This window comes from Hemicordylus capensis, chromosome 2 (genome assembly GCF_027244095.1).
Source record: "Hemicordylus capensis ecotype Gifberg chromosome 2, rHemCap1.1.pri, whole genome shotgun sequence".
Taxonomy (NCBI): domain Eukaryota; kingdom Metazoa; phylum Chordata; class Lepidosauria; order Squamata; family Cordylidae; genus Hemicordylus; species Hemicordylus capensis.
The window spans coordinates 189,505,745-189,530,856 of NC_069658.1; the positions used below are offsets into that span (position 1 = coordinate 189,505,745).

General features: G+C 45.1%; 1 protein-coding gene across 4 annotated transcripts; it reads left to right on the forward strand.

The window, feature by feature from the left end:
• On the forward strand, positions 1–23,332 carry CXXC1 (CXXC finger protein 1). 4 transcript variants are annotated; one of them, XM_053303120.1, is made up of 16 exons: positions 1–299; positions 825–940; positions 1,240–1,340; positions 1,963–2,105; positions 5,821–5,976; positions 6,148–6,174; positions 7,003–7,152; positions 9,067–9,174; positions 11,679–11,863; positions 12,637–12,844; positions 15,036–15,146; positions 18,572–18,621; positions 20,953–21,049; positions 21,562–21,714; positions 21,860–22,010; positions 22,693–23,332. In XM_053303120.1, exons 1-15 carry the CDS (start codon positions 297–299, stop codon positions 22,004–22,006), a joined length of 1,755 nt encoding a protein of 584 aa, XP_053159095.1. In that variant the 5' UTR covers positions 1–296; the 3' UTR covers positions 22,007–22,010; positions 22,693–23,332. The 4 variants fall into 4 exon arrangements, with proteins under 4 accessions (XP_053159095.1, XP_053159097.1, XP_053159094.1 ...); XM_053303119.1 differs by having other exon boundaries at positions 10–299; positions 5,818–5,976; XM_053303121.1 differs by lacking the exon at positions 6,148–6,174 and having other exon boundaries at positions 15–299; positions 5,818–5,976.
• Positions 23,333–25,112: the final 1,780 nt, after the last annotated feature.

Genomic DNA, 25,112 nt, shown 5'->3' on the forward strand with positions numbered 1-25,112 from the left:
ACCTCTTGAAATGATCGCGGGCATTTTTATTCCTGGCAGATAGAGACTATAAGGAACCGCCCCTGTTCGTCACGCCGTCAGCACGCATCGGCACAGTCATACAAGAGTCAGCCATCTTTACAAAGGGCAAAGGACACTTAGAAACACGGATGTTATTTCTCTCTTTGTTAAAGTGACAGCGGAAGCGGAAGCTGAAATGGCGGGGCGGAGGAGGGGAAGAAGCTTTTGACTTCCTATCGTGAGGCCCCTTGTTTTGTTAGTGAACAAGGGAACTGGCTGACATATACAGAAAGATCATGGTGAGGGGAAAGGGGAGGTGGCGGCCGTGCGATCCCCGAGCTCCGCTCCCATCTCTGGGAATGGAAAAGGGAGACGAGGAGAGTCTGGTTGGAGACATCGCAGGTGGAAGGAATATGGGAATTAGGGTAGCTTGTGGGAGCTTGGGCTTCTGAGTGCTATGCTTAGTTTCTGCTTTAGTGTAGTGTAGGTTTAGTGACCAAGAACTTCTTCGGTCCTCATTTCGGTTTAACAAGAAAGTGGAATTTCAAATTGCCTTGTAAGAGTCAGACAATTGGTCAAACTAGCACTGTACGATCAGCTCAGCTCTTCTAGATCACTGGGTAGAAAGAAATCTTTCCCAGTTCTTCTTTTGCCGGAGTTCTTGGAGATCCCCTGCTCCTTTTTGGACTTGGGTGTCCTTAGCTTTGCACTTTACCTTGTGGTATGCAGTGAAGAGTCCTCTCCTCCTTCCCCCGTTACCGTTAATCCCCCTCTCCACCACCCCACTTGCCACAATTGCACTTCTCTTTTTGTTTGCTATCCAGGATGAATTCTCGGATCCTGATCTCGCTGTTCTGGGTGAAGAGTCCAAATCGGAGAATGGAGAGAATGCTCCTGTGTATTGCATCTGCCGCAAGCCGGATATCAACTGTTTTATGATGTGAGTGAAGAATATAGCAGTTTGTCTGTGCACTGTGGGGGTGTGGGGTGGGGTCTAGGTGGTTACAATAATCTACCAAAGTCATCTTGTTTTGGGTGGCTTCTGTAAGATGTAGTCCTGGATCTTGTGAAACTGCTATGGGTTAAAGGTTGGAGGGAGCACATGGGATATGCATCAGAGGGATTTGTGTTTTCTCTAGGAGAAGCAGGTAAATGGGGGAGTGTATATTAATATATTTCTGCATAAGAAGCTCATCTAGGGAATACTTCCTCCCTTTCCCCTCCTCTCTCTCTCCTCAGAGGTTGTGATCATTGCAATGAGTGGTTCCATGGCCACTGCATTAACATTACTGAGAAGATGGCAAAGGCCATTCGGGAGTGGTATTGCATGCAGTGCCGAGGTGAGTTTAAGAATTGGATGGTATTGGGATTGGAGGCAGACCTCATAAATTTGGGCCTTCAGATGGCAGTCCAGAATTCAGAAGTCCTGCGATTTATTTACAAAACAGAACTCTACATTTTTGGCTGCTGCCTTAATATATAGTGGCAAAAACTGCTACACAGTCAATAATAGAGAAGCAAGTATAAAGGAGGTGGGGCTTTTGTGATTTTTTGAGTTTGTATAACCTCTTAATTAATTGACTCTTAATTCAGATTTTTCATTTTAAGAGTAATCATTCCATATTAAGATAACTGTTGAATAAGTACATGATACTAAGCTATTGCGTAGTTGTTGTTATAATTAACAGGCAAGCTGGGCTGTATACTAGTTGCCTGCTGATACACTTCTAGTGGGGCCCTCGCTTCCCCTGTCATTCCATATCTGGGCATTCATGGAGTTATATATATACTTAGAATTATCATCTTTTCCCAAGCGAATCAGCATGGCATATGTAGGGATTCCATTGAATTAGGACTCAGGCTTGCTTAGCTTCAGAGACAGAAGCACATCAGGTGTCATCTTTAGGCCACTCTCTAGGGCTTGTCTTGAGACTACTCTTAACTTCTCTATCTGTGTTGCAGAGAGAGACCCTACACTTGAGATTCGGTACAGGCACAAAAAGTCCAAGGAGAAGGACCGTGAGGGTGAGCGGGAATGTTCCGAAAAGGATGAAATGCGTGCGAAGGCCCAGGAATTGGCAATGGAACAGAGTCGCAGCTCAAAGGTTAGCACTGACAGATGGCAGAAATTGTCCGTTAGGACACGGCATGACATTCCAATTCCAGAATGTTGATATGGAAGCTGAGCCGTTAGGTTCAAACCATCCTTCAGAACTGTGGGGCAACTGCCTAGTCTCAACTACCATATTCTGACTCTTTGATATAGTACACAGGTAAAAATACCTTGCCCAGTTTCTGCCTCTTTAGTGAGTCTGTGCTTGAGCTTGATGGGGCATTATGAAAGTGAAAATATAATTATAGCATAGCAGAGGGCTGCAGCAGGTTCCCTGTTGCATGAGGAGACCAAGCCTTTCCTTCGTTTGGTATTTTGCTGTAATAGAAGCTTTAGATTCCTTGTTTTTCTCACCCAAGTGGAACACATAACGAACTAAAATCTATTTTGTTGCAAATCAAATCTGTGCCTCCCCACAAGAGATCACCTGTCTTCTTCAACCTTCTCTCATTACGCCTTGTCTTCCAAACACAGTACTTTCTTCTTCTTTCTGCTGTCCTTTGACTGCATCCTTTATTCAAGCTGAGATTATCTAGCCACAGGATTTGTGTGCAGTGTAGGTCAGATTGGCATTTGTGAAGTTTTAACTGACACCATCTTATAAACTAGAACTCGCACTGACTCCTATAGAATTGGGAGTGCTTGAAGAGTGCATCCTAGTTGTCAGGCTTTCCCACTCCTCTTCTCTTTACTTCCCACCCCCCCTTGTCAAAATTGAGGTGTGGTAGCAGTGTGATGGAGAAAGCAGTGGGCCTGCCAACTGGGCACGGAACACTTGCTTCCAGGCATAACTCTTGAGGCACATATTCCATCTCCTCGATAGATGAGCTGGCTTTGGGTGTTCCAATGGATATTGCAATGGAGAACATACAAAATACAGTGTAGCTGAACAGATACTCATACGCTTGATTATTTACTACCAGCATTTCATAGTCAAAGGGTCGTGGATACATGGAGCATTAGTGTTTTCCCACGATTACCTGAACTTGCTTCATGGTAGCAAGCACGAATTGTCCCCTTTAATAAGCAAGGTTTGCATTCGGATGGGAGACTACATGTAAGCACTGTAAGAGATGGAACCATAGCTCAGTGGAAGAGCATCATGCAGAATGTCTCAGGTTCACTCCTTGACATCTCCAGGTAGGGTGGGGAGAGACTCCTGCCTGTAACCTTGGAGAGTTGCTGCCATTCAGTGTAGACAAGACTGAGCTAGATAGACCAATGGTCTAACTCTATATAAGGCAGCTTCCTCTGTATATTCCTAAATTGCTTGCACTCTTGGTATTCATCACCACCTAAGCAGTTAAAACTTTAGGATACATAACCACATCCAAACAGTAGAAGACTCTCTTTCATGCCCTAGATGTGAACTACTTAGAGGCATCTGGCTGGCTATTTGTTCAAACAAAATGCTGGATTGGGTGGACCCAGCAGGACTCTTACGTTGCCTCAGATGATGATAATGTTGATGCCCCCAGTTTCTTGGGTGATAAGTATGTGGGAAAGGAACACTTACAGTAGTCATAAGTGACTATATGTGGCTCTGGGAAATGAAAGTATGTTTGGTAGACTGGAGCAGGTCATAAGTGCATTACTATGTATCCTGTTGCCATATATCCCTACTGCATCCATGACCACGAGAACTTTTCCTCATGAGGCTTTGGAATGCGCTCCCTACTGAAATAAGAGCCTCCCCATCTCTGACAACTTTTTAAAAGTCTTTAAAGATGCATCTGTTCACCCAGGCTTTTAATTAAATATTGATTTAATGGTTTTAATGCTGTTTTAAAATATTATTTAAAAAAATTAAAATTGTTGTAACATTTTAAATGTTTTGTTTTTTGTTTTAACTACTGTTTTACTTTTTATGTTTTTATTTTGTTGTAAACTGCCCAGACGCCTAAGTTTTGGGTGGTATAAAATATGTTAAATATGATAGATAGATAGATAGATGTTAAGACACCTTTGCAGTTCCATCTGAACATTGTCCCATTGGAGCTGGCTTAATTTCTAGGCTGGATTATTGTGTTCTACATGAGGTTGCCCTTGAGAGCAGTGGGCCACAGAGACTGTAGAGTAAAGTAGGGAAGGAATCTGCAGAAGGAGGCTCCAGCCTATCTTGCCACTAGAGACAAGGCATGTGGAGTACAGTGTTCCCTCTAACAGGGATTCCCAGATGATGTTGACTACAACTCCCAGAATCCCCAAGCAAAAGCCATTGCAACTAGGGATTCTGGGAGTTGTAATCAACAACATCTGGGAATCCCTGTTAGCGGGAACACTGGTGGAGTGGGGTCCATGGTGTTTTTTCCTGTATGACACCTCCCCACCAATCCAAGTATTGGGAACTAGTAATGGGATTCTGTTGCAGACTGCACCAGTGCAGGAAGCAAAATGATTATTTTGCAGAAAGAGCCTCAACCTTGTGTATCTCCTCTGAGCGAGCCTACGAGATCTGTGCCTTTTTTGAAGTTCCATTAAAATCTTATTTCTGCATGTGTGTATGCACATGTTGCTGTGTAATCTCTAGTTCTATTATTTTGTGGTGGTGTGGTATATGGTATTGATAATACTTCTGATTTGTTTCTATTGGTTTTTGTGTTAAGCTACTCTCAGGACTTAAAAATGATAGGTTTGACCTATGAACACATGAAACTGTTGGCTGCCCACTCAGATTGTTGGCCCATCATTCTCAGTACTATCTACTTTGGCTGGCAGCAGCTGTCCAGGATTTCAGGTGCAGAGAGCTTCTCAGCCCTGCTACCCTAATTCCAATTTACAGGAGATGCCAGGGACCTTCTGCATGCAAAGCAGATGCTCTACCACTGGGCTGTGACCCTGGCATGCCACCTGCCACCTTCCCATCACAAAGTTTATCTCGAACAGAATTTAACCACTGTCCAGGAGCTTACGGTTGCCCTGTTCTTTATATCCTGTGGGCGGTCTCTGTGGTCATTGAAAAGCAGCCTCTTGGCCATGGCTTCCGTGCAACATTTGCATGGTGAGAGCGCAGAGAGAGACATGCTTGATAGCTTGTTCACACCTTGAGAATCCCATCTTTCCAGAGGTCTGATACCCAGGCGATAGTATCTTCTAGGGCAGGAGTAGGCAACCTTGGCTCTCCAGGTGTTGCTGAGCTTCAATTCGATCATCCCCAGCTGCAGTTTATTGGGGCTGGGGATGATGGTAGTTCAGCTACAGCTGGAGATCCAAGGTTGTCTGCCCCTGTTCTAGGGGATCTGCAAGGATTATATATAGTTATTCAGGGAGACCGTTGGATAGAAACAAGTAATGAGGAAACAGTTCTTCCAATGGTTAATCTAGTTGTAGATGGAGAGATCCATTGCTGAATCGATTGTGTTACTTGTGGAAAGCTTTATAAAGAACCCGATTGAGGCAGCTGATCTCCCAGAGAGGGTGACTTCACAGAAGTACACTATTACATTTTAATTGGCTTTTCCTATGGTCTTTCGTGCTCTGTTCAAGATGTTGGTTTCAATCTGTAAAGTAGCTAGGGGCTGGTGTTTGCCATTTTCTCTCCATATTTAAGATACCCAAAACCCAATAGATGAAAGATCCATTTATTAATGTATCTGCTGTACTGAGGAACTGAAGTGGAGGTCAGGATTAGGCCAGAGGGACCCGGGTGACTCACATTCTCCTCCCTCCTTGCTCCCCACTTTCCGTCACATCCCTACCTGCAGCAGATCAAGCGCTCAGCGCGGATGTGTGGTGAATGTGAGGCCTGCCGGCGCACAGAGGATTGTGGGCAGTGTGATTTCTGCCGTGACATGAAGAAATTTGGGGGCCCCAACAAAATCCGCCAGAAGTGCCGCCTGAGGCAGTGCCAGGTTCGGGCTCGGGTGAGTATTCCAATGGGCCCTTGCTGCCCAGAGATTATTGCATGTTTTCTCTGCGGGGCACTTCTTTGGCTGCTCTATCCCAGGGGACAGCCACCTCTAATTAAAGCCATTGATTTGTGTGTAGCTCACACGTGATTTTTTTTTTCTTTTTTCCCGTTCTTTTCTTCCTAGGAGTCCTATAAATATTTTCCAGCTTCGGTAAGTTTCCTTTTTCCCTCCACTTTTTCTTTTTCTTTTTTAAAACTTTAAATAAAGGCTTAGGTTTGAAACTAGCTGAGTGTTAAGCTGGGACTCCTGGGTTTTTTCCCTAGATAGCAGAGGAGAATGAGGCCTGCTTGATGCATGCAGTAGAATGATAACCTAAGGTGGCTGAGTAGACTGTACCACTTCAGAGGGCAGGTGGGTGTGCCATTTTGAAACATAAAACAATAACAAAAAACCTCCTTGCTGGGAGAGTCTGACCTGGTCCACTCTTCATTTTGTTAGTTTTCTGCTTCCAGGGAGTTGGGTTCCTCCATTTCCCCAGAATAGGGGAGCATTCAAAAATGATATCTCTCATCTGCTGTTTGAAGTGGTGCAGTCCATTCTATTGCCTCATTCCCACCTTGTTCTGCTGCATGTGTAGATCCAGCCTGACCTTTAATAGGCTGGAGCTGAGAAGACTGAGTATCTGAAAGCCAAGCTGAATGTATGTCAGTTGCAGGGTTTGCTGGGTGACTGGCCCTGCTTCTTTTAAACTGACGTTTCTCCTAATTTTTCAAAGATATGAACTGTATTGGGATTCTGGGGTTCCTCTCTGCTTCCTGCGCTTTACTGCTTGATATTCAGCAAGCCCTGGCTTTGCTGTTTACCACTGCTGTGCCTAGGAGGAGAGGGATCATGTTTGCTGTTTCAATGTCTTGTGCTTTTGAAGCCAGAAAGATGGCTTCTTTAATGCTTTCCCCTCTCTTTTCTTTCCCACTTCCTCTCTTTTTCTCTCTCTCTCTCTGCTTCCCTTTTCCCACTGCTTTCCCAAATGCTCAATAGATGTTACGGGGGCGGGAGGATGACCTACAGATGCTAAAGGAACAGCTAGAATCGGCCGCCACACCTGAACCTCTGTCGGATGATGATCTTCACATAGACCCCGATTTGTATCAGGAACTTTGTTCAGGGGCCTTCGATGATCAGAACCTGGTGAGATCTGAGTTGGACCCATTCCTTTGGGAGTCCTAGATCAAGTTGGCACAGTTAATGCTGGGATAGGGAACTCTGTTTTAGTGCCAAGTATATATTCTCATTCTCTCCCACCACATAACCACAAATTCTATACTCTGAAATTATTCAGATCAAGTACACAAGAAATATCACCAAACATCTGGTTTGTAGATACTTCTCATGATTAAATCCCTCAATCCTGCTTGTCCTTTCTCTACTATTCTCTTGTCAACTTTATCTTCAGGGTTGTTGTCGCCCCCCCCCCCCCCCCGGTTCACTTGTCTTTTTATTTTCATCCTATTTTCCCTCAGGCCTCTGTCTCCTTCACACCTCTCTTCCCTCAAGGCTTTGTTTCCAAGTCACCTGTTTTCTCTATCCCCACTTCTGCCACTCTGCTTGTGGGCCCTCTCTTCACGTGCTGATATCCAGCCTTTAGCCTCTCTGCTTGCCCAGCATCACCTGTGTTTTTAATCCTCTCTAACAGCACACAGGTTTCCCTGAATGGAGCTTTTTCTCCCATACAAATTGAACTTTCACTTACCTTGTAGAAGCTGCACTCATTAGCAACATTCTACTGCTGTCACGTTTCTATTGAGCTGTTAAAATGTGTGAGCATTCTGTGATATCACTGCTACTCAACTAGTTGCTAGGCAGAGACTTGCAGACAAGCGTTAGGACAGTCTGCTTTTGCCTGTGTGAACTGCATGAAATTATTGCCACACAGGCCAAAAGGTGACTGTTGCATGTCTGTCTGAAAGTGTCTGCCTAGCAACAGGCTATACAGCTGTGACATCACGGAATGTTCACAAACATATCAGCTGTACAGGGACAAAAATGAAGTTATTTTAAAGATTGCGTACTCTTTCAGCAAGGATTAGGATGGCAGAAATGAATGACAATTCATGCTGTGGAATGTAGTTCTTATGAGATAGGAAACTGGAGATGCATTTCTTGATGACTGGAAGCTCTGCCCATTTTACTTCTAATTACATCAGCTGGTTCAAATGTCCTCTCCTCTATGAGGAGGATGCAAGTGCTTTTGTGGGGCAGCATCCCTTGTGTCGGAGAATAACTGTGTATTTGGGCTGACTCATGGAATAAGATCAATGCAAGTATTGCACTTTTGCCACACGGAGAACCACCATGCAAAATTGTGTTGTGGTGGCCTCCAAAGGGGAAGGATCAAACTTGAGTCGGCCCATATCCTGTACTAGATATGGCTTGTAGGTTTCTATGCTGAACTCCACAATCATAAGGACTAGAAACCTTCCTTGAAAGAAAAAGGAAAGGAAGCCAAGATCTTCAGGGTGCCAAATTCTGCATCAGATTACATGATGTGGTTAAGCTGAAGATTTAAGGATCAGCAGCTGGCACCTCCCTGCCCTCACCCCAGCTCTCAATCCCAGGAGGAAAAGTGGAGTGTGAATGAGAGCATCTCTGACAATGGGACTTTGCAACAGGCTGTTCTAGGGGATGGAGCTTGACTTGGTGCTCTATTGTCAAAGTGGTACTCAGCTCCTAAACAAAGCTGTGGAAATTCAGAATATGTACAGTTTTTCCTTTGGGAAACAGAAGCAAAATTGGTGTTTCTCTCTGCTCTTTGCTGTGATTGGTTCTTAAGTGCCTTGTCCCAAAGGTGGCAAGGACTTGGTACTAAACGGGTCCTGCTATCCACCTGTTTCTGAGAAAGTACTGCAGAGAGAACTCACAGTTATTAGTCTGGGTGGATAGGGGTTCTTGCTGTAGCAATTACCCTGAGTCTAGATCTAGATCAAGTGCTCTTCTAACATCCTTAAGCCAAGCTGTACTGAGAGCCAGGTGGCCCCAAGATCCCTTTCTCACATTCAGGTTCAGTGGCTTCCATCTTTCATGTCCCTATTTTTCTCTTCGTAGCCATGGCTCAGCGACACCGATGATGCGCCTTTCCTGGATCCCGTGTTGCGGAAACGTGCTGTGAAGGTGAAGCATGTCAAACGGAGGGAGAAGAAGTCAGAGAAAAAGGTAGGATCCTAGAATTGCAGGATGCCGTGATCTGAGGCAGGAGGTGTCAAATCAGTTCAGTGAAGGTGGCTAGTTTTGGGGCTTTTAGTGGCCAGCTTCAGTTATTTCTTGGGGACACAACATGACAAAAGGCACTTGCAAGTAAAGTCAGTGGGTGGTTGTGGAGATGAGGGCAAGAAGAACTGTGCATACCACTCTTTGCTCCTTGATGGAAGGACAGAATAGTAAGTAAACTGATAATGCAAGTAAACTGATAATGCAAAGTGCCTTCCTAGAGCAGATTGAGGTCTGTCTTGTCCAGCATTTCATTTCCAGGAACAATCAGCCAGGTGTGTCTGGAAGCTCACACAACAAAACTATAGAAGGGGGAAAGAGGATTCTCGCAAACACTGGTTCTGATATCGAGCAATTGCCCAAACATAGGAAAAAGAAAATGGCAATGTGACACTTACAAAAATAAATAAATAAATCTATTTAAGCATATTGTGTTTATACTGCTTTTCACCAAATAGTTCACAAAGCAGTTTTCGGTGAAATTGGGCAGGGATAATAGTTCTGTGTCCCAAAGGGGTTCACTGTCTGTCTGTCTGTCTTCCTATCTAACATATTTTTATACTGCCCCAATCTTGCGTCTCTGGATGGTTTACAATTAAAATAATTTAAAACATTAAATCAATTTAAAAAATTAAAATAATTTAAAACCAATATTAAAAATTAAAACCATAAATCTAATTAAAAGCCTGGATGAATAACTGTGTCTTCAGTGCCTTTTAAAAAGTTGCCAGAGATGGGGAGGCTCTTATTTCAACAGGGAGCACATTCCAAAGTCCAGGGGCAGCAACAGAGAAGGCTCGTTCCCGAGTAGCCGCAAACTTTTTTAAAAGTGTCTTTTAAAAAAAAAAAAGTCATAAAGGAGATACAGTACCAGCAACAGCCACTGGGTTGTAGATTGAGGGAATGAATCTGGTTATCGCCAAATAGATATATTAAAATATATTTATTAAACAAGCATTTTTTAAAAATGTGCCCTACCATACGTTGCATGGTGATACAAAGTGGTGTATATAAAAGTGTTGCTGCATTGTGGTTATAATGTGTGAACAATAAGCTTTGTAGAAGGAAAATATCCTCTAAATCAGTGTTTCTCAACTGCTGGTCCATGGACCAGTGCCGATCTGCGAGGCATTGAGTACTGGTCCGTGAGGAATTTACCCTCCCCCTCCCCCCAACACACCAAAGAGCAACAACTTTGGGATGGCGGGGACTGCCACTGCTGAGAGCTCTCCAGAGCTCATTTCTAGGCAGGCAGCCCTTGCTGCTGGATAACGGTCATTTCGCTTCCTCGAAATGACTTTACTAATTGCTGATCGCTTTTACTAAATGCTGGTCCAGGAAAGGTCCATGATTCCAAAAACGTTGAGAAACAGTGCTCTAAAAATGAATCTCATCTAACTCCGCCCCCCCCCCCCGCCCTGCCCCGCCAACACACAAAAGTTCTCCTTGGTAAGTAACCAGTCTGATAACTCATTTCAGCGTTTGCTGTATTTTATTTTATTACATTTATATTTTATATCCAGGCTGCCCGAGCTAATTCCTTCTCCCTTTTTAAAATTACATTTATATTTTATCCTCCTATCAAAGAATTTAGGGTAGAATGCATAGTCTCTTCTTTCCATTTTCATCCTCACACCAACCCTGTAATATAGGAGACTGCCCCAAGGTCATCCAGTGAGTTTTGTGGTTGATTTGAACTCAAGTCTCCAAAGGCCTGGTCCACACAATCATTCAATTCTAGGTTTATTGTAGGTTAGTGATGTTATCATGATTGTGTGAACCCATGCCAAGGCAGGAATCTCAGATTCATCTCAGGCCATAAACCACCTTGGTGTTGGTTCACACAATCACACTAATGTCGGTAACCCACATTAAAGCTAGATTTGAACAATTGTGTGAACTGGGCCACAGTTGTTGTCTGACAATCTGTTCACAACACCATGCTGGTTTCTCCAGCTTTAGTCTGCGTCATTCTCCCTTTTTTCTTCTGGGGTGTGTGTGTGTGTGTAAATATAAATAAATAGATATATGTATATAAAATCTGTGTGGAAGTGGAAAGAATCAGGGCAATGTATGCTTGGTCATTCACTGTTGCCTGAAAGCTATTGTCTGAGGAAAAATAGTCTGTGTTCTGTGGGCAGGTGGTCCTCCTAGGGTTAATACAGAATGGAGAGGAAATACAGCTCTGCGTGGGCTTGCTTACCTGTGGAATATCTTTGGTAAAAATCACAGCCCTTGTTCACACAGGATGCATTCGGGCAGTGGTTCCCAAACTGGGAGCCTCCAGACGTTGCTGAACTACAACTCCCATCAGCCTCAGCTACAATTTATTGTGGCTGGGGATGATGGGAGCTGTAGTTCAGCAAATTGTGGAGGTTCCCAGTTTGAGTACCACTGCATTAGGGGTTTAAACAGAACTTATCCTTATCTGTTTTTCTCTTTCTCTGCAGAAGGAGGAGAAATATAAGCGTCACAAACAGAAGCAGAAGCACCGCGACAGGTCAAAGCATGCTGAGCGGGTGGATGCCAAAGATCCTTCTTCTTTACATCAGTGCCTTGGCCCTGGCTGCATTCAAGCTGCCCGAGCCAATTCCAAGTACTGCTCTGATGAATGTGGCATGAAGCTGGCAGCAAAGTAAGGGCCAACCTTCTGAGTTCCATCTCACCTCTGTTTTCCATTTCTTTTCCTGTTGGCTTTGCCTTCTTGAATCTTTTCCAGCATGGTCTGGCTGTGAGTGTAAATAACAGGGTATGCTCTGTAAAGCCAGTGTGCTGTGGTGGAGAACGTGCTGGTTTTGGACCTAGGAAACACGGATGTGCCTTGGACACTTGCTTTCTCTCAGCTTTACATCTCTAGTGTACAGAAGGAATCATCATGATGTAACTTCAAGGTCACTTCTGAGGATGATTGTCATAATGTAGTAGCTGTTCTGGGCTCTGCATATGGGGCCTCCAGACCACCTTTCCCTACTCAAACTTTGCAAGCAGCAACTCTTGGCGGGAGGGGAGTACCATATTTACCCGAGTCCAAGATGAGGTTCCCCCCCAGTTCTTTCCAGTTAAATATAGGGGCATCGTCTTGAATTCAGAGTCCCATTTCTTTTGGTAAACACAGGTATAGCCTCTATCTTGTACCTGTATTTACCTACCTGCATTAACCTCTATATTTTGGGCATTTTCTTACATTCAAAGTTGCCTTCTATTCGAGTAAATATGGTAGTTTAAGGTTTCTTCATCTTTTAGGACAGATAAAGCTCTTAGAGCCACTTAAAGGCATTGCAACATCTTGCAACAATGAATTCCATAGATGTGCTTTAACAAGTCTTTAACCTGCTACCTGTCATTTGGTGCTCTCGCTTACCAGTGTGTTGGCTGGTACCAATTTGCCCACACTCTTCTTTTCCTCAGCCGCATTTATGAGATCCTCCCACAGCGAATTCAGCAGTGGCAGCAAAGCCCATGTGTGGCGGAAGAGCATGGCAAGAAGTTGCTGGAGAGGATACGGCGGGAGCAGCAGCAGGCCCGCCTCAAGCTGCAGGAAATGGAGCGCAAATTCCATGAGTTGGAGGCTATCATTGTCCGGGCCAAGCAACAAGCCATCAAGGAAGATGAAGAGGTGCTTGGAGGAACTGGGGAGGAAGGGGCTGGCAGCCATGACTCCTGAGTCCTCTTGGGGAAAGTGACTTCCTTGTTTTCTAGAGAGGAGGCCAAGTTGAGAGGACTAGACTTGAACCCTTTTCAAGTCTAACTGTATACATGCCATTTTAGTGTGTACATTTAGATGTAAATTCGGATCTTTATGGACAGGTGTCGGGGCATGTTGACTTACTGGTCAGATGGTTCCTCAAGCCATTTTGGTACATGTGTGCTGTTGGGAAGAAGCTACACTAGCCTGCCACATTGCATAAATGAGGCTTACTCCCAGGTAAAACATTCCATTTAATTCAATGAGACACATTTCTGAGTAGACATGCATAAGATTGCACTGTAATTTCTGTACTATTATTTCAGTGAGTCTGCCGTAAAACACACACACACACACACACACACACACACACACACACACACACACACACTTTGAATCAATCATGTTGCAGTCCTCCAATCTGGTGTTTTTGTTGTTGGTGAAGGGTGAATTTTTTTTTTTTTAAAGTAAGGATACATGCAGTCATGGAGGAAATTAGAGGGAGAGAGGGGCTGCCTCAGTGACAGGGCTCTATCTATGGGGAGAGCTCAGTTGCCAAGGCAAGCTCCTCCAAACTTCTTTTCTATGTCAAGTTAAGCTGCCGTGGAGGAAAGCAGGTCCGATGCACTTGCCTTGTTGACTGGGCTCTCTGTAGGCAGAGCCCAGTTGCGGAGGCAGCATCTCCCCCACTCTGCTTTCTTCCATGGCCTGGGTTTAAGCTGCAGTGGAGAAAATCAGAGAGGGGTTGGGGCTGCCTCCGTAATTGGGCTCTGCCTACAAGGAGAGCCCAATCACCAAGGCAAGTGCATCTGACCTGCTTTCCTCCGTGGCAGCTAAACACGATAGAGAAAAGCAGTTCAGAAGTGTTGCAATTGGGCTCTCTCCATAGGCAGAGTCCAGTTGCGGAGGCAGTCTCGCTTTTCCCTCTGCTTTCCTCTCTTGTGGCTTGGATTCCTCAAAGCAAGCAGAGGAGGAGTGCCCCCCCCCATGATAGCATGAGTATTGAGGCTGCAAGGTAGGGAACAGAGGGGGGCATGCCTTCATTTTGCACTTATCACTGATGAGTAGACGAGTGCATTTCCCGAGCCTTGTTTGTGAACTTGATAGCATGAGTGCATCCTCAGATTAAGTGACAAGTCTACCACTTAGTCACCACAATCTCCTTGTCATGAGTACGCCATGCCTGTGATTTGCTTCATTGCCAAAATGGCGTCTTGATTGTCAGAGCGATTTGACAAAGTGGCTCGAGGGGATAGCCTTTTCTGCTAGTCCATTCATTTTTGCCACACAATACTCTGATTGGAATCCTCTGCTGATTCAGTTGGTACCAAAGGCTACTGTTCTAATCCTTGTTGGGAGTTCAGCTGTGATGAAGGTAGTCATGATTTTTCTGTTACTAATCATGGCACATACAGATGAAAACAGAAAGCATACTGCACTGCATTAAAGCCACAACAGGTTATACTGGGATTGTTCTCAAGGTATGAGAGGGCAAGTAACTGGCCACACATTCCTTTGATTTAGATTAGTTTGGCCCTGTTACCAATATGGTTCCTGTGAACTTCCATCTCAACAATCAGGCTGTGTCCTCTTGCTGGACTTGTTTCTTCCTTCCCTCCTGCTCCTTGTGCTGGACACTTTTGCATTGTGAGCTATGGGTGGGATTTTCCACAAGCCCATACTGTACTGTGTTTGAAATTGCTCTGTTGAGGTGAGGAGGCTGAACTGCTTAAGCCCTCCTCCCTCACTGAGATGGGGGCAAACAGTGGGTAGGACCCTTGGGAAGTGTGACTGACAGGACAGCAGTTGACACCTGGGTTAGAGGGGTGGAAAGGGAAACTCGCACAGTTTAGCATGTGCAGAGAAGCGCTCTACTAGCCCTGTCCAATGTGATTCACCCTGCTTTCCTGGGCCTTGATGCCCTTCCTATTATTTGCTACTTTCCTGGGATGGCATAAACTGGAGGATTGTCTAGCACCTGGCAGGTTGGTGGGCTGCATTTGACTTGGTGGGACACCAGTTGTGTAGGCCCTACCCTGTCCGGTTGGTGTGAGAAGAGATGTGGTCTAATGATCAGGCTGCTAACTGACCTGTGCCTGCCTGCTTTCTCTTCTGCCCCCAGACCAGTGAAGGAGACAGCGATGATACAGACTTGCAGATATTCTGTGTTTCCTGCGGCCACCCCATCAACCCTAAAGTTGCTCTGCGCCACATGGAACGGTGCTATGCCAAGGTATGCTGCCTCTCATCTCTCTGCTGCACAGACATCATGTTGGATTTGAGATGCCGATATCTGAATTCATGCTTCCCAAGTAGTCTTGGGCAAGATGTTTATTTTCAGCCACTGACTTCTCTCTTCTTGAAGCGTGCCTGGTTCTGAGTGTGAATAACTGACATCACAAATTCCTATGGCGATCAGTTCAGTGATGGATTCCGTGATGGAAGAAAAATGAGATTTTAAATGTAATGTGTATATCAGAATAAGGATAAAAGATGTCAAGATGTTGGATAACTCCACAGTGAGGGGAGCAGGCCTTAGCTGCATGTCTTCCCCCTGCTGGATTGGTAGAACTTGCTGATTCATCACTGGGCCATGATAGATGTAATAACAGAGATAACTACTGAGTACCTGTAACCAGGGCTGTGTGTATGGTGCAGTAAAAAATGAAAATTCTTCATTTCTTTCTGAGTCCTCACATCTGCCCACCCCCAGCCCCCATTTGAGTGAATGCATTTCTGAATAAGAGGAATCTGGAAATGAAACTCCCTGCCCACTATAGCCTGGTAGCTGAAATAATAGCCTAGCTTAGCTTTTATTATGCACAGTTAACATTTTTTGTAGTTGGTTGCCATAGGATGTCATGATGTCAGCTATCATAATGGCTTTTCCAAGGTGAGGGATAAATATGTAAACAGGTCTGTTGGTGGTTATAAGTCGTAGTAGCCAGAGAGTCAGCTGTTTTATTCAGAGATGATATAAGTACTGAATGCTGGGGGCTAGTGGGGCTGGATATTACAGTCACGTTTTGCTTCAAATTTTTGTGAAGCTGTCTGACCACTATCTTGAATATGAGCGTAAAGTGATGCACATTGAGATGAAACCCCCCAACTTCATGTATACCCTGATGGGATCTGAGCTGTCGGTGACTGACCAGGAGAGGGATCTTGGGGTCATGGTGGACAACTTGTTGAAAGTGTCGACTCAATGTGCGGCAGCTGTGAAAAAGGCCAATTCCATGCTAGGGATCATTAGGAAGGGGATTGAAAATAAAACGGCTAATATTATAATGCCCTTATACAAAACTATGGTGCAGCCACACCTGGAGTACTACGCACAATTCTGGTCACCACATCTTAAAAAAGGACGTTGTTGAACTGGAAAAGGTGCAGAAGAGGGTAGCCAAGATGATCAGGGGCCTAGAGTAGGGGTGTGCACGGAACTGGCTGGCTGGTTTTAATTTTTTTTTTAAATGGCCGCTGAAAACAAAATGGTTGCTGCATGCTCAAATGGTCCCTGCAAGGCCCTAGGCCTTGCCAGGCCTCATAGAGGCCATTTGAGCATGCGCGGCAGCCTCCAAAATGGCTGCCGTGCCGATTTTTGCAGGCCCGAACAGGCTGAAAATCAGCCCAGGACAGGCTGTGGCGGTGAACTGCGGGGGGTGGGTTGGTTCAAACCCAAACCCCGAACCAGTTTGCACATCCCTAGCCTAGAGCACCTTCCTTATGATGCAAGGCTACAACACCTGGGGCTTTTTTAGTTTAGAAAAAAGACAACTGTGGGGAGACATGATAGAGGTCTATACAATCATGCAGAGAGCAGAGAAAGTGGATAGAGAGATACACTAGAACCAGGGGTCATCCCATGAAATTGATTTCCAAGAAATTTAGGTCCAACAAACGGAAGTACTTCTTCACACAACGCAAAAGGGTCCGTTTGACCCTTTTGGTCAAGGGGCGGGGTTTCGGCCAGGATCGACTGATCCCCGCCCTGTTCTCCATTCTCTCTTCAGTTGGGGCCAGGCAGTCACAGGAGAAGGAGCTCTCCCCTCCCTCCCTCCCCGGTACAGAGCGGGTCTAGCGACTGGCTGCCTGAAGGGGCCGAGTAGGAATTTTTTGCTCCCAACGCATTGGCCACTGTTGGGGTTTTTTTCGCCTACTCCGTTCTGTGTCCTGGGTGCGTAGTTAGAGTTAGGTCGGCCACAATGGCAGGAACAGTGTGGGCGGGGTGGTAATTTGAGGGTTAGAACATCGATGAGCACCCTTGGATATGTAAAAGGGGTGATTGGTTAATCGCTCCTTTGTAGCCTGTGTGGCACAGGGAGAATGATTGCCATGAACCCTGCTTCAGGACTTCTCCAACCTTTGGGCTATGCGGTCCGGGGTGGACAAATGCCTAGAAGTATCCAGATCCTCTCTTACAGAAGGTGGGGTTGGCTTTGAAGGAATTGGGTGGGGTGTACCTGCCCATTCCCGAGCCAGGGTGTGTCGCCCAGTAGGGTGCTGGGTAGGACTTCAGAGTTCTGACCTGCTTCTATTGGCCCGCACTGTTCTCTAAGGGTGATTAATCACCTGGTGTTCCAGTCTGCCATGCCTTGTGTAATAGTTAACAAAGTTGTGGCCCTTTTTTTCCATACTAAGTCTACGTGTCTTCTTGAGCTGGGTTCTGGGGACAACGTTTAATTTTTGTTTTAAAATGTTTTTAAATTGTTAGTTGCTGTGTTATTGTTTTAATTTGTTTTAGCTTTTCATTGTTTTATAAGTTTGTTTTAATTGTAAACCGCCCTGAGCCATTTTGGAAGGGCAGTATATAAATCAAATAAATAAATAATAAATAAATAATCAACTTGTGGAATTCTCTGGTACAAGATGTGGTGTTGGCTACTAGTTTGGATGGCTTTAAGAGGGGTTTGGATAACTTCATGGAGGAAAGGTCTATCAATGGCTACTAGTCTGAGGGCTACGGGCCACCTCCAGCTTCAAAGGCAGGGTGCCTCTGAATACCAGTTGCAGAGGAGTAACAGCAGGAGAGAGGGCATGCCCTCAGCTCTTGCCTTTAGGCTTCCAGCAGCATCTGGTGGGCCACTGTGTGAAACAGGACTAGATGGGCCTTGGGCCTGATCCAGCAGGGCTGTTCTTATGAAAGTAGGACTGCAGGTTTGTGCACACTTGCTTAACTATGTGCACATGGTTTTTATGAACATTGGGAATGTCATGCAAGGTTATGCCAACAGTCCTATTACAGCCTGGTTCTATGTACGTTTACATAGAAATCAGTCCCATTCAGCCCTGAGATTTACTTCAAAGTAAATATGCATAGGGCTAGGTTGTAAATGGATGACTGGGTAATTAATTGTGTGCACTTCAATGATGTGAATTACTGTAATTTCTTCAGCTCACAGTATTTCTTCAGTATTTCTTCAGCTCACAGTATTTCACAGGATTAGGGGTTGTGGCTCTGTGGATCATCTGCTGATGTGGGGAAGGTCTAGGATGCAAGAAGAATAAGGTGATGGAGCCAAGCATGTGATCTCTTATGTCAAAAGCAGGGAGAACTGAGAGAGAATGTTGTTTCTTCAGTTGATACTGTTGATAGTGCTTATATCCTGCTGAGACTCCATGGCTATATTTGTCCTCCTTTCCTTCTCTCTCCCATTGCAGTACGAGAGCCAGACGTCCTTTGGGTCCATGTATCCAACACGCATTGAAGGGTGAGTCGTCGCTGAGCCCCTGAGCTCTTGCCTGCCAGGACCTGCTTAGGTAGTCCTGTCCACCAGAGTTAGCAATAGCAATAGCACTTACATTTATATACCGCTCTATAGCCGGAGCTCTCTAAGCGGTTTACAATGATTTTAGCATATTGCCCCCAACATTCTGGGTACTCATTTTACTGACCTCGGAAGTTCATTGCACTGGTGCTGTCTGTCCTTCAAAATCTCCTCTTTTGCTACACAGTCATCCTGAGGGGGACCAACGGTCGTGAAGGAACCTAGAGTTCCCAATCCCCTTAGCTCATCTACTTTCCACCAACCTGGGAATCCATAGCTGCATCTCTGTTCCCAAAGCAATTTGGGGATTCTGTGTGCAGCTCAGGAAAGGAGTGCATCAATGCATTGGTTGGATGGCGTCGCCTGCACTACTGCCATTTTCTTTCTTTTTAATCAGCAAATGGAGCAGCCTTCAGGCTCTTCAGGGCCTGAAAGAGGGGCCAGGGATTGAACCTGGGATCTGTTGCTTTACCACCCCTCTTCCTAATGTATTTTAGGAGGAGAGGGGAGAAGGAAAGCATAAATGTTAAAACAAACCAGTCCAAATAGGCTAGAACCCTCATGTTAGTCTTCTATGGACAACAATTTTATTTATTTACTTTAATAAAGAAGCATTCAGTTGTTTGGTCAGGCCAGGCCCCCTCCCCATAACGCCTGAGGTGCCACAGTGCCCCCTATTTCCCTCAGTATATCGCTCTTTCCCTCTCCCCACCCCCACAAACACGTGCAGAGGGCGAGGCTCTTTTCTCTCCACCACCTTGCCTTTCTACTTCTTCTCCACCCCTTCTCTGGAGGCACACAGAATGTGCTGCTTTCTGCTCATTCATTTACACACGCACACACACGCACACTCTCTCTCTCTCTCTCTCTGGTTCTCCTCCCTAACTCGGCACTCCTTCTTACCCCAGGAGTGCATGCATATGCCCCATCACCACCTCAACATTTTCTCTGCTCCAGCCCACATTTTACTGTCTTCCACATTTCCTTCTGTTTTCTTCTCTGCTTTTTTAAAATGTGGGAGTAGGGGGAGAAGAACGGTAACAGTTGGTATTCTGCCTCTGGGCAAGGGGGCAGGTGGAAGCAGCCAGAGATTTTGGGCTGGTGGAGGCTATCAACAGGCACAAGGAGCCACCTCCGCCAATCCACAATTGCTGCACCATACCTCATTACCTGCCCTGTATAGGACTCCCCCATTTGTGGTTGCAGTGGTACAGTCCAGGCAGCCTCGGTGAGAACTGGGCCCTAATCTCACCTTGAAAACCTTCAAAAATAGAAGTTTCAGAACTTGCTTAAGGAGCTTGGCCCAATGCTGGTTTCTGATTTCTGCTTTGAGCCACCCCATCCATTCCCTTATATGGATTCTGGGCCACTTGACACAGCAGTAAGTGGAATAATTCTGGTAAGCAGTAGTAGTGAGGCCCTTCCTCTTCAGAATATGTGTATGACCTTCTGTATAGGAGAGAGGAGATGTCCGCTTCTTCTCGCTGCCACCCCCGCCCTCCCCCCAACTGTTATCCTTGGACAGGAAACTGATTGCCTCAGTTATTGTGAAGAGAGACTGTATTGATTTCACACACAAACCTGAGAAGGGACACAGTTCAATTGTAGAGCGCATGTTTTCCATGCACAAGGTTCATGATCCATTCCTTAGGATCTCCAGTTCAAATCTGGTAGTAACACTGGGAAAGCTTTCTGCTGAAACGTAGGGAGAGCTGCTGCCAGTTGGAATGCTGGGCGAAAGGGACCCATATGGGCTGGCTTGTTCTAAGGCAGCATGATATGTGTTCAGCTATGGTTAAGGGTGAGTGTAACCTCATGTAACCTGAATCTGCCCTCTTCTAACTTAATATCATAGTTTAAAATTAATTTTAAGTCCACTTCCTACTTATCCAGTCTGTTGTTAAAGGGACATTCACAGTGTGTATATTACCCCATATTTATCAAATCTTCTGGGCTGTTCTGATTATTTCTATATATACATCCTCTCTTATCGGATCTCGATGACAGGATTTCTTATATAGCTGCCAAGTTCTGCCTGATTGCCAGTAGAATTTGTAAGACCATGTTACGAATGGTTGAACACTACTATCTACTGAAGATAGCTATCATCATAATCTGAGTTGAGTGTCATCTTTTCCTTTTTAATGTTTGTATGCATTTTATGTATCTGTATTTTTCTGGTTCGTGACCGGAAATAAACCACCACTACTACTACTACTACTACTATCCAGTCTAGAGCTCTTGGTTCATGCATGTGTTTTTTTCTTTTTTCAGAGCGACCCGCCTTTTTTGTGATGTCTACAACCCACAAAGCAAGACCTATTGCAAACGTTTGCAGGTTCTGTGCCCAGAGCATTCCCGTGACCCCAAGGTAGGGTAGGGGGTTATGGTCCGTTGAGGTTTTATTCCAGTTCTGGACTGGAACAGGCTATCTGTTCAGAACTGTGAGAAAAATGACACTGTCCGGAATAGTGTGCAGCTTGCGAGGCTTCTGCAAGGCTGCATTGTTGCAAAATATCATCAGAACCCAGAAAAAGCATAGGATGTAGTGTTGAATTGACTTTCATTTTAAAAGAAAAGCAAGTTTCTAGCCCTTATGGCTGTGAAATTGTGTGGGAAATGCCTGGTGAAATCTCATAAAGCCAGTGAGGTTGAATAAGCTTTCCAGAAATCAGGAAAAGACTTTTAACACCTTCCTCGTCCCTGTGACTAGCAATGCCAGAATACGAACAAGGGAATCTATGTGACTTATATGGGTTGCAGAAGTCTGATTTTTTTGTGCAGAACTTGAATTGTCTTGATGCTTTGTTAATTGTCCTAGCTAGAGTATACCCTGTCTTTTTCCAGTTCAGGCTTTATTTTGATCCCGCCCCCCCCCCACAGGTGTCAGTGGACGAGGTGTGTGGCTGCCCCATGGTAAAAGATGTGTTTGAGCTCACTGGGGACTTCTGCCGTGTGCCCAAGCGGAAATGCAATAGACACTACTGCTGGGAGAAACTGCGCCGGGCTGAGGTGGACCTGGAGCGTGTGCGCGTGGTATGGATCAGGGACTCATGGCGTGCTGGGTTGGGGAGATTACGGTGACCCTGTCACATATGTAGAATAGGCTGGCCAGATCAGCTGCAGCAGTGAGAGTTCAATTCTGGTCTGTGCATTGTGTGTCATCCTTGCTTTTTGGCAGTGGTACAAGCTAGATGAGCTGTTTGAGCAGGAGCGGAATGTACGGATGGCCATGACCAGCCGGGCTGGCTTGCTTGCCCTCATGCTGCACCAAACGATCCAGCATGACCCGCTGACCACAGATTTGCGTACAAGCACTGACCGCTGAGCTGGTGAGTTTGTGTTTCTGGTGCTGACTCGGAGCCTAGAATTGGGAAAGACGGTTCAAGCAGGGCCAGCTTCAGCTTCTTGTGGTCCTTGGGTCTGTTTGGCCTAGCAGGACCTCAGCTTGTTGGGTAGGGAATGGAGCTATGAAGTTTTGGGAGCAATGCATACGAAGCGGGGATGGGTGGGTGGGGGGACACACACCTCTCTCCTGAACTCTCAGTGGGGCATGGAGGCATACTCTCAATTGGTACAGAGATTGCAGACTGTGTGTGCTGTCTCTGGCCTGGTCTGACTCAAGAATAAGTGAACAACAATATGATGGTGCTGGATCTCTGTTGAACCATGTAGTGAGTCTGGGGGTCAGGAACTACCCATCCCTGCCAACCTCTGGCACCGACCATGGGATCACAAAACATGCTCTGGTCCTCTTCTGGGAAGCATTGGCTTTCATCCACTGTTGTCATTAGTTTAGAAGCTTCTCTGTGTTCCCAAGAAAGGCTTTTCTCCAAAACGCCTTCCAAGGTTTGATCAGGAAACTGAAACAGTTAGCAGGAAAGTGGGGAAATGGGATCCAGGTCTTTTCCTATAGGTAAGCATTAGCTGGAATTTCTGGCTCAGTTGAAGAAGAGTGCTGTAGAATCCTGTCATGTCTTGCCTTTCCTAATGCCCATTTTCCTTTCTCTGCAGGTGCTTTTCTGAGTGCTGGGAGAGACCATGATTCAGTGCCAATGGAACCAGAGAAACACACACTTTTAAAAAATATATATATAATTTTTTGTATTCTCATTTTTCTTTATCCAAATAGGAAGCACTGGTGTGGGTTTTGGCTCTGAGCCCCTCCTCCTCGCTCCAGTAGAATCTAGCTGCCTTTGCCCTAGCCCCTGTGCAAGTGTCTGTTAGCCTTGCCTGTGTATAGTATTTTTGTTTTTATATTCATGCATTTCTAGATGGAGACCTGGCAGGAGGGCTGAAGAGTAGAGAAGTAGTGGTTCCTCTTCTCCCTGCCCCCAATCTCCCCCCCCCCCCCCCGCCGAAAGAAAGAAAGAAAGAAAAGAATGTTTTGACTCGCTACTAGTTTGGGACAGTTGCTGCTCTTCCAAGCAGGTTTTTGAGTTGATTTGTGATGTTGATACACAGCCAAGACTTCCCTAGGCACTCTGTACCCATTGCCTTTCTACGTAGCTTTTGTCTGCTAAGAGACCTGGAGAGGGGATTTATAGGCTGTCCAGTCAAGACAAGGGAGACAGCCATGCACAAACATATTGTCCCAATGTGAGCTGCTGCCTGTGGCAGAAAATTAAAAAAAAAATAAATCCTTGAAATTTGGTGTCTGTGTCTGTGTTGGAGGTCCCATAAATGTGAATTACTATTTTCCCTGCTACTTTTCTGTCCCATTTTTGTTATGTTTCTGGTACTTACTTAGAAGCATTATTTCTCCCATATAGGGTTTCTTAATCTACAGTAACATTTACCTTTCTGGGATGGGAAAGGAGAGAAAAGAGGAGACACACATTGATAACTCTTACAAATAGAACTGTAGAATGTTGATCAATCTGGCTCTCTGGTAGTGGATGATCAGTTGTAGGCCTCCTTTCTCTTGACCATCCCGCTTAGACAGTCAGTTGCCAGGAACCTTCATCTTTTTCTGCCTGGTCAGACAGACATTCTACTCTCTTCAAAACAGATATTGTATGACAACTCTCCCCTTTAAAAATGCATATGGGGACAGAATTGGCATTGATAGAATTGAAGGTAATCTCTCATTACCTTCATTGTTACCCTATCCATCCTCCCACTTTAGGATGGAAGGGGGTGGGGTCCAAAGAGATTTGGTGCCTGTATTCAGGACACAATCTTGTGTTTCAGGTTCAAATGCCAATTCTGTCCCCACAAGCATTTTTAAAGGAAAGAGAAAAATTCAAAATGTGTTGTCACACAATATCTGCTGTGGAGACATAGTAGAATGAAAGCTGGCTTTGTCTGTTAAATTTGTACACTGCCCCAAATTTAGGTCTCTGGATGGTTTACAGTAACATAACAACAATTTAAAACAAAAACAAAAACCTTGTAACACCAGACAAGTTAAAATGCTTGGGTAAAACAAATTAGTCTTTAGGGACTTTTAAAACGTTGCCAGAGATGGGGAGGCTCTTATTTCAGCAGGGAGTGCATTCCAGAGTCTCAGAGTATCAACAGAGAGGGCCCCATCCCCGAGTAGTCACCAGACGATGAGTAAGTGATGTAACTTTGAAAGCGTGTCTATTGAAACTGTTGATAGAATTATTGGGAAAGTCAATCTCAGCATAGGATAGTCTTTTTAACGCACCTGCACACTCCAGTTGTCCTCACCATCACCCTTGAATGCCATAGGCAATTCACACCTTCCTACCAAAAGAGGTCTAAGACACAATGCATTTCAAAAAAAGGTGGTCTGGGCTCCCCTGTTCAGCAGAGTAGGACAAAGGACAAGTGCCCTCAAGGCATGTTTTGGAATATAAGTATCCCTAATTCCATGACCCAGTGTGCTTCCTTGTGTATTTACACCTGGGATTCCCACTGAGAAACATCTCAGTGTTCCCTTCTGTCTCTCACTCTGTACCCCAGCAAACTGCAACCAGAAAATCCAGCAGACCACCTTGGTGTTCCTCTCCAGTACCAGTGATATAGCCTCTTGCCTGGCTTCTTCAGGGCTGAACCTATCCCTTTCTCTTATTTCTGAAATCTTGCCCCTCTATCTTAAAGCACCTCTCTAGCCTGCCTGGGAATTTACACATAATTTGGAACTTTAAGCTAAATGTGCCTTACAATAGGCTGTTTCTTAGCATATTTGTAGTGCCTTTAAACTAGGGCCACATAGTAATTTAGTCTGATTTTATTTTTTAATAAACTTTTTGATTTAATTCAAACCTCTCAAGCTGATTTTCTTGAATTCATACACTTGCACAAATGAAGCCTGATTGAAACTGTCTCCCCTTTTGAGCTAAATTCCCCAAATTTGTCCAAACTGGGGGTGCTGACCAAACACCCTTGAGGCAGTTTCATTAACAACTGCTTCCAGGCAAGCATTTAGGGAGGTTATACCTTTTGCTGATGTTGATGTGTAGAAA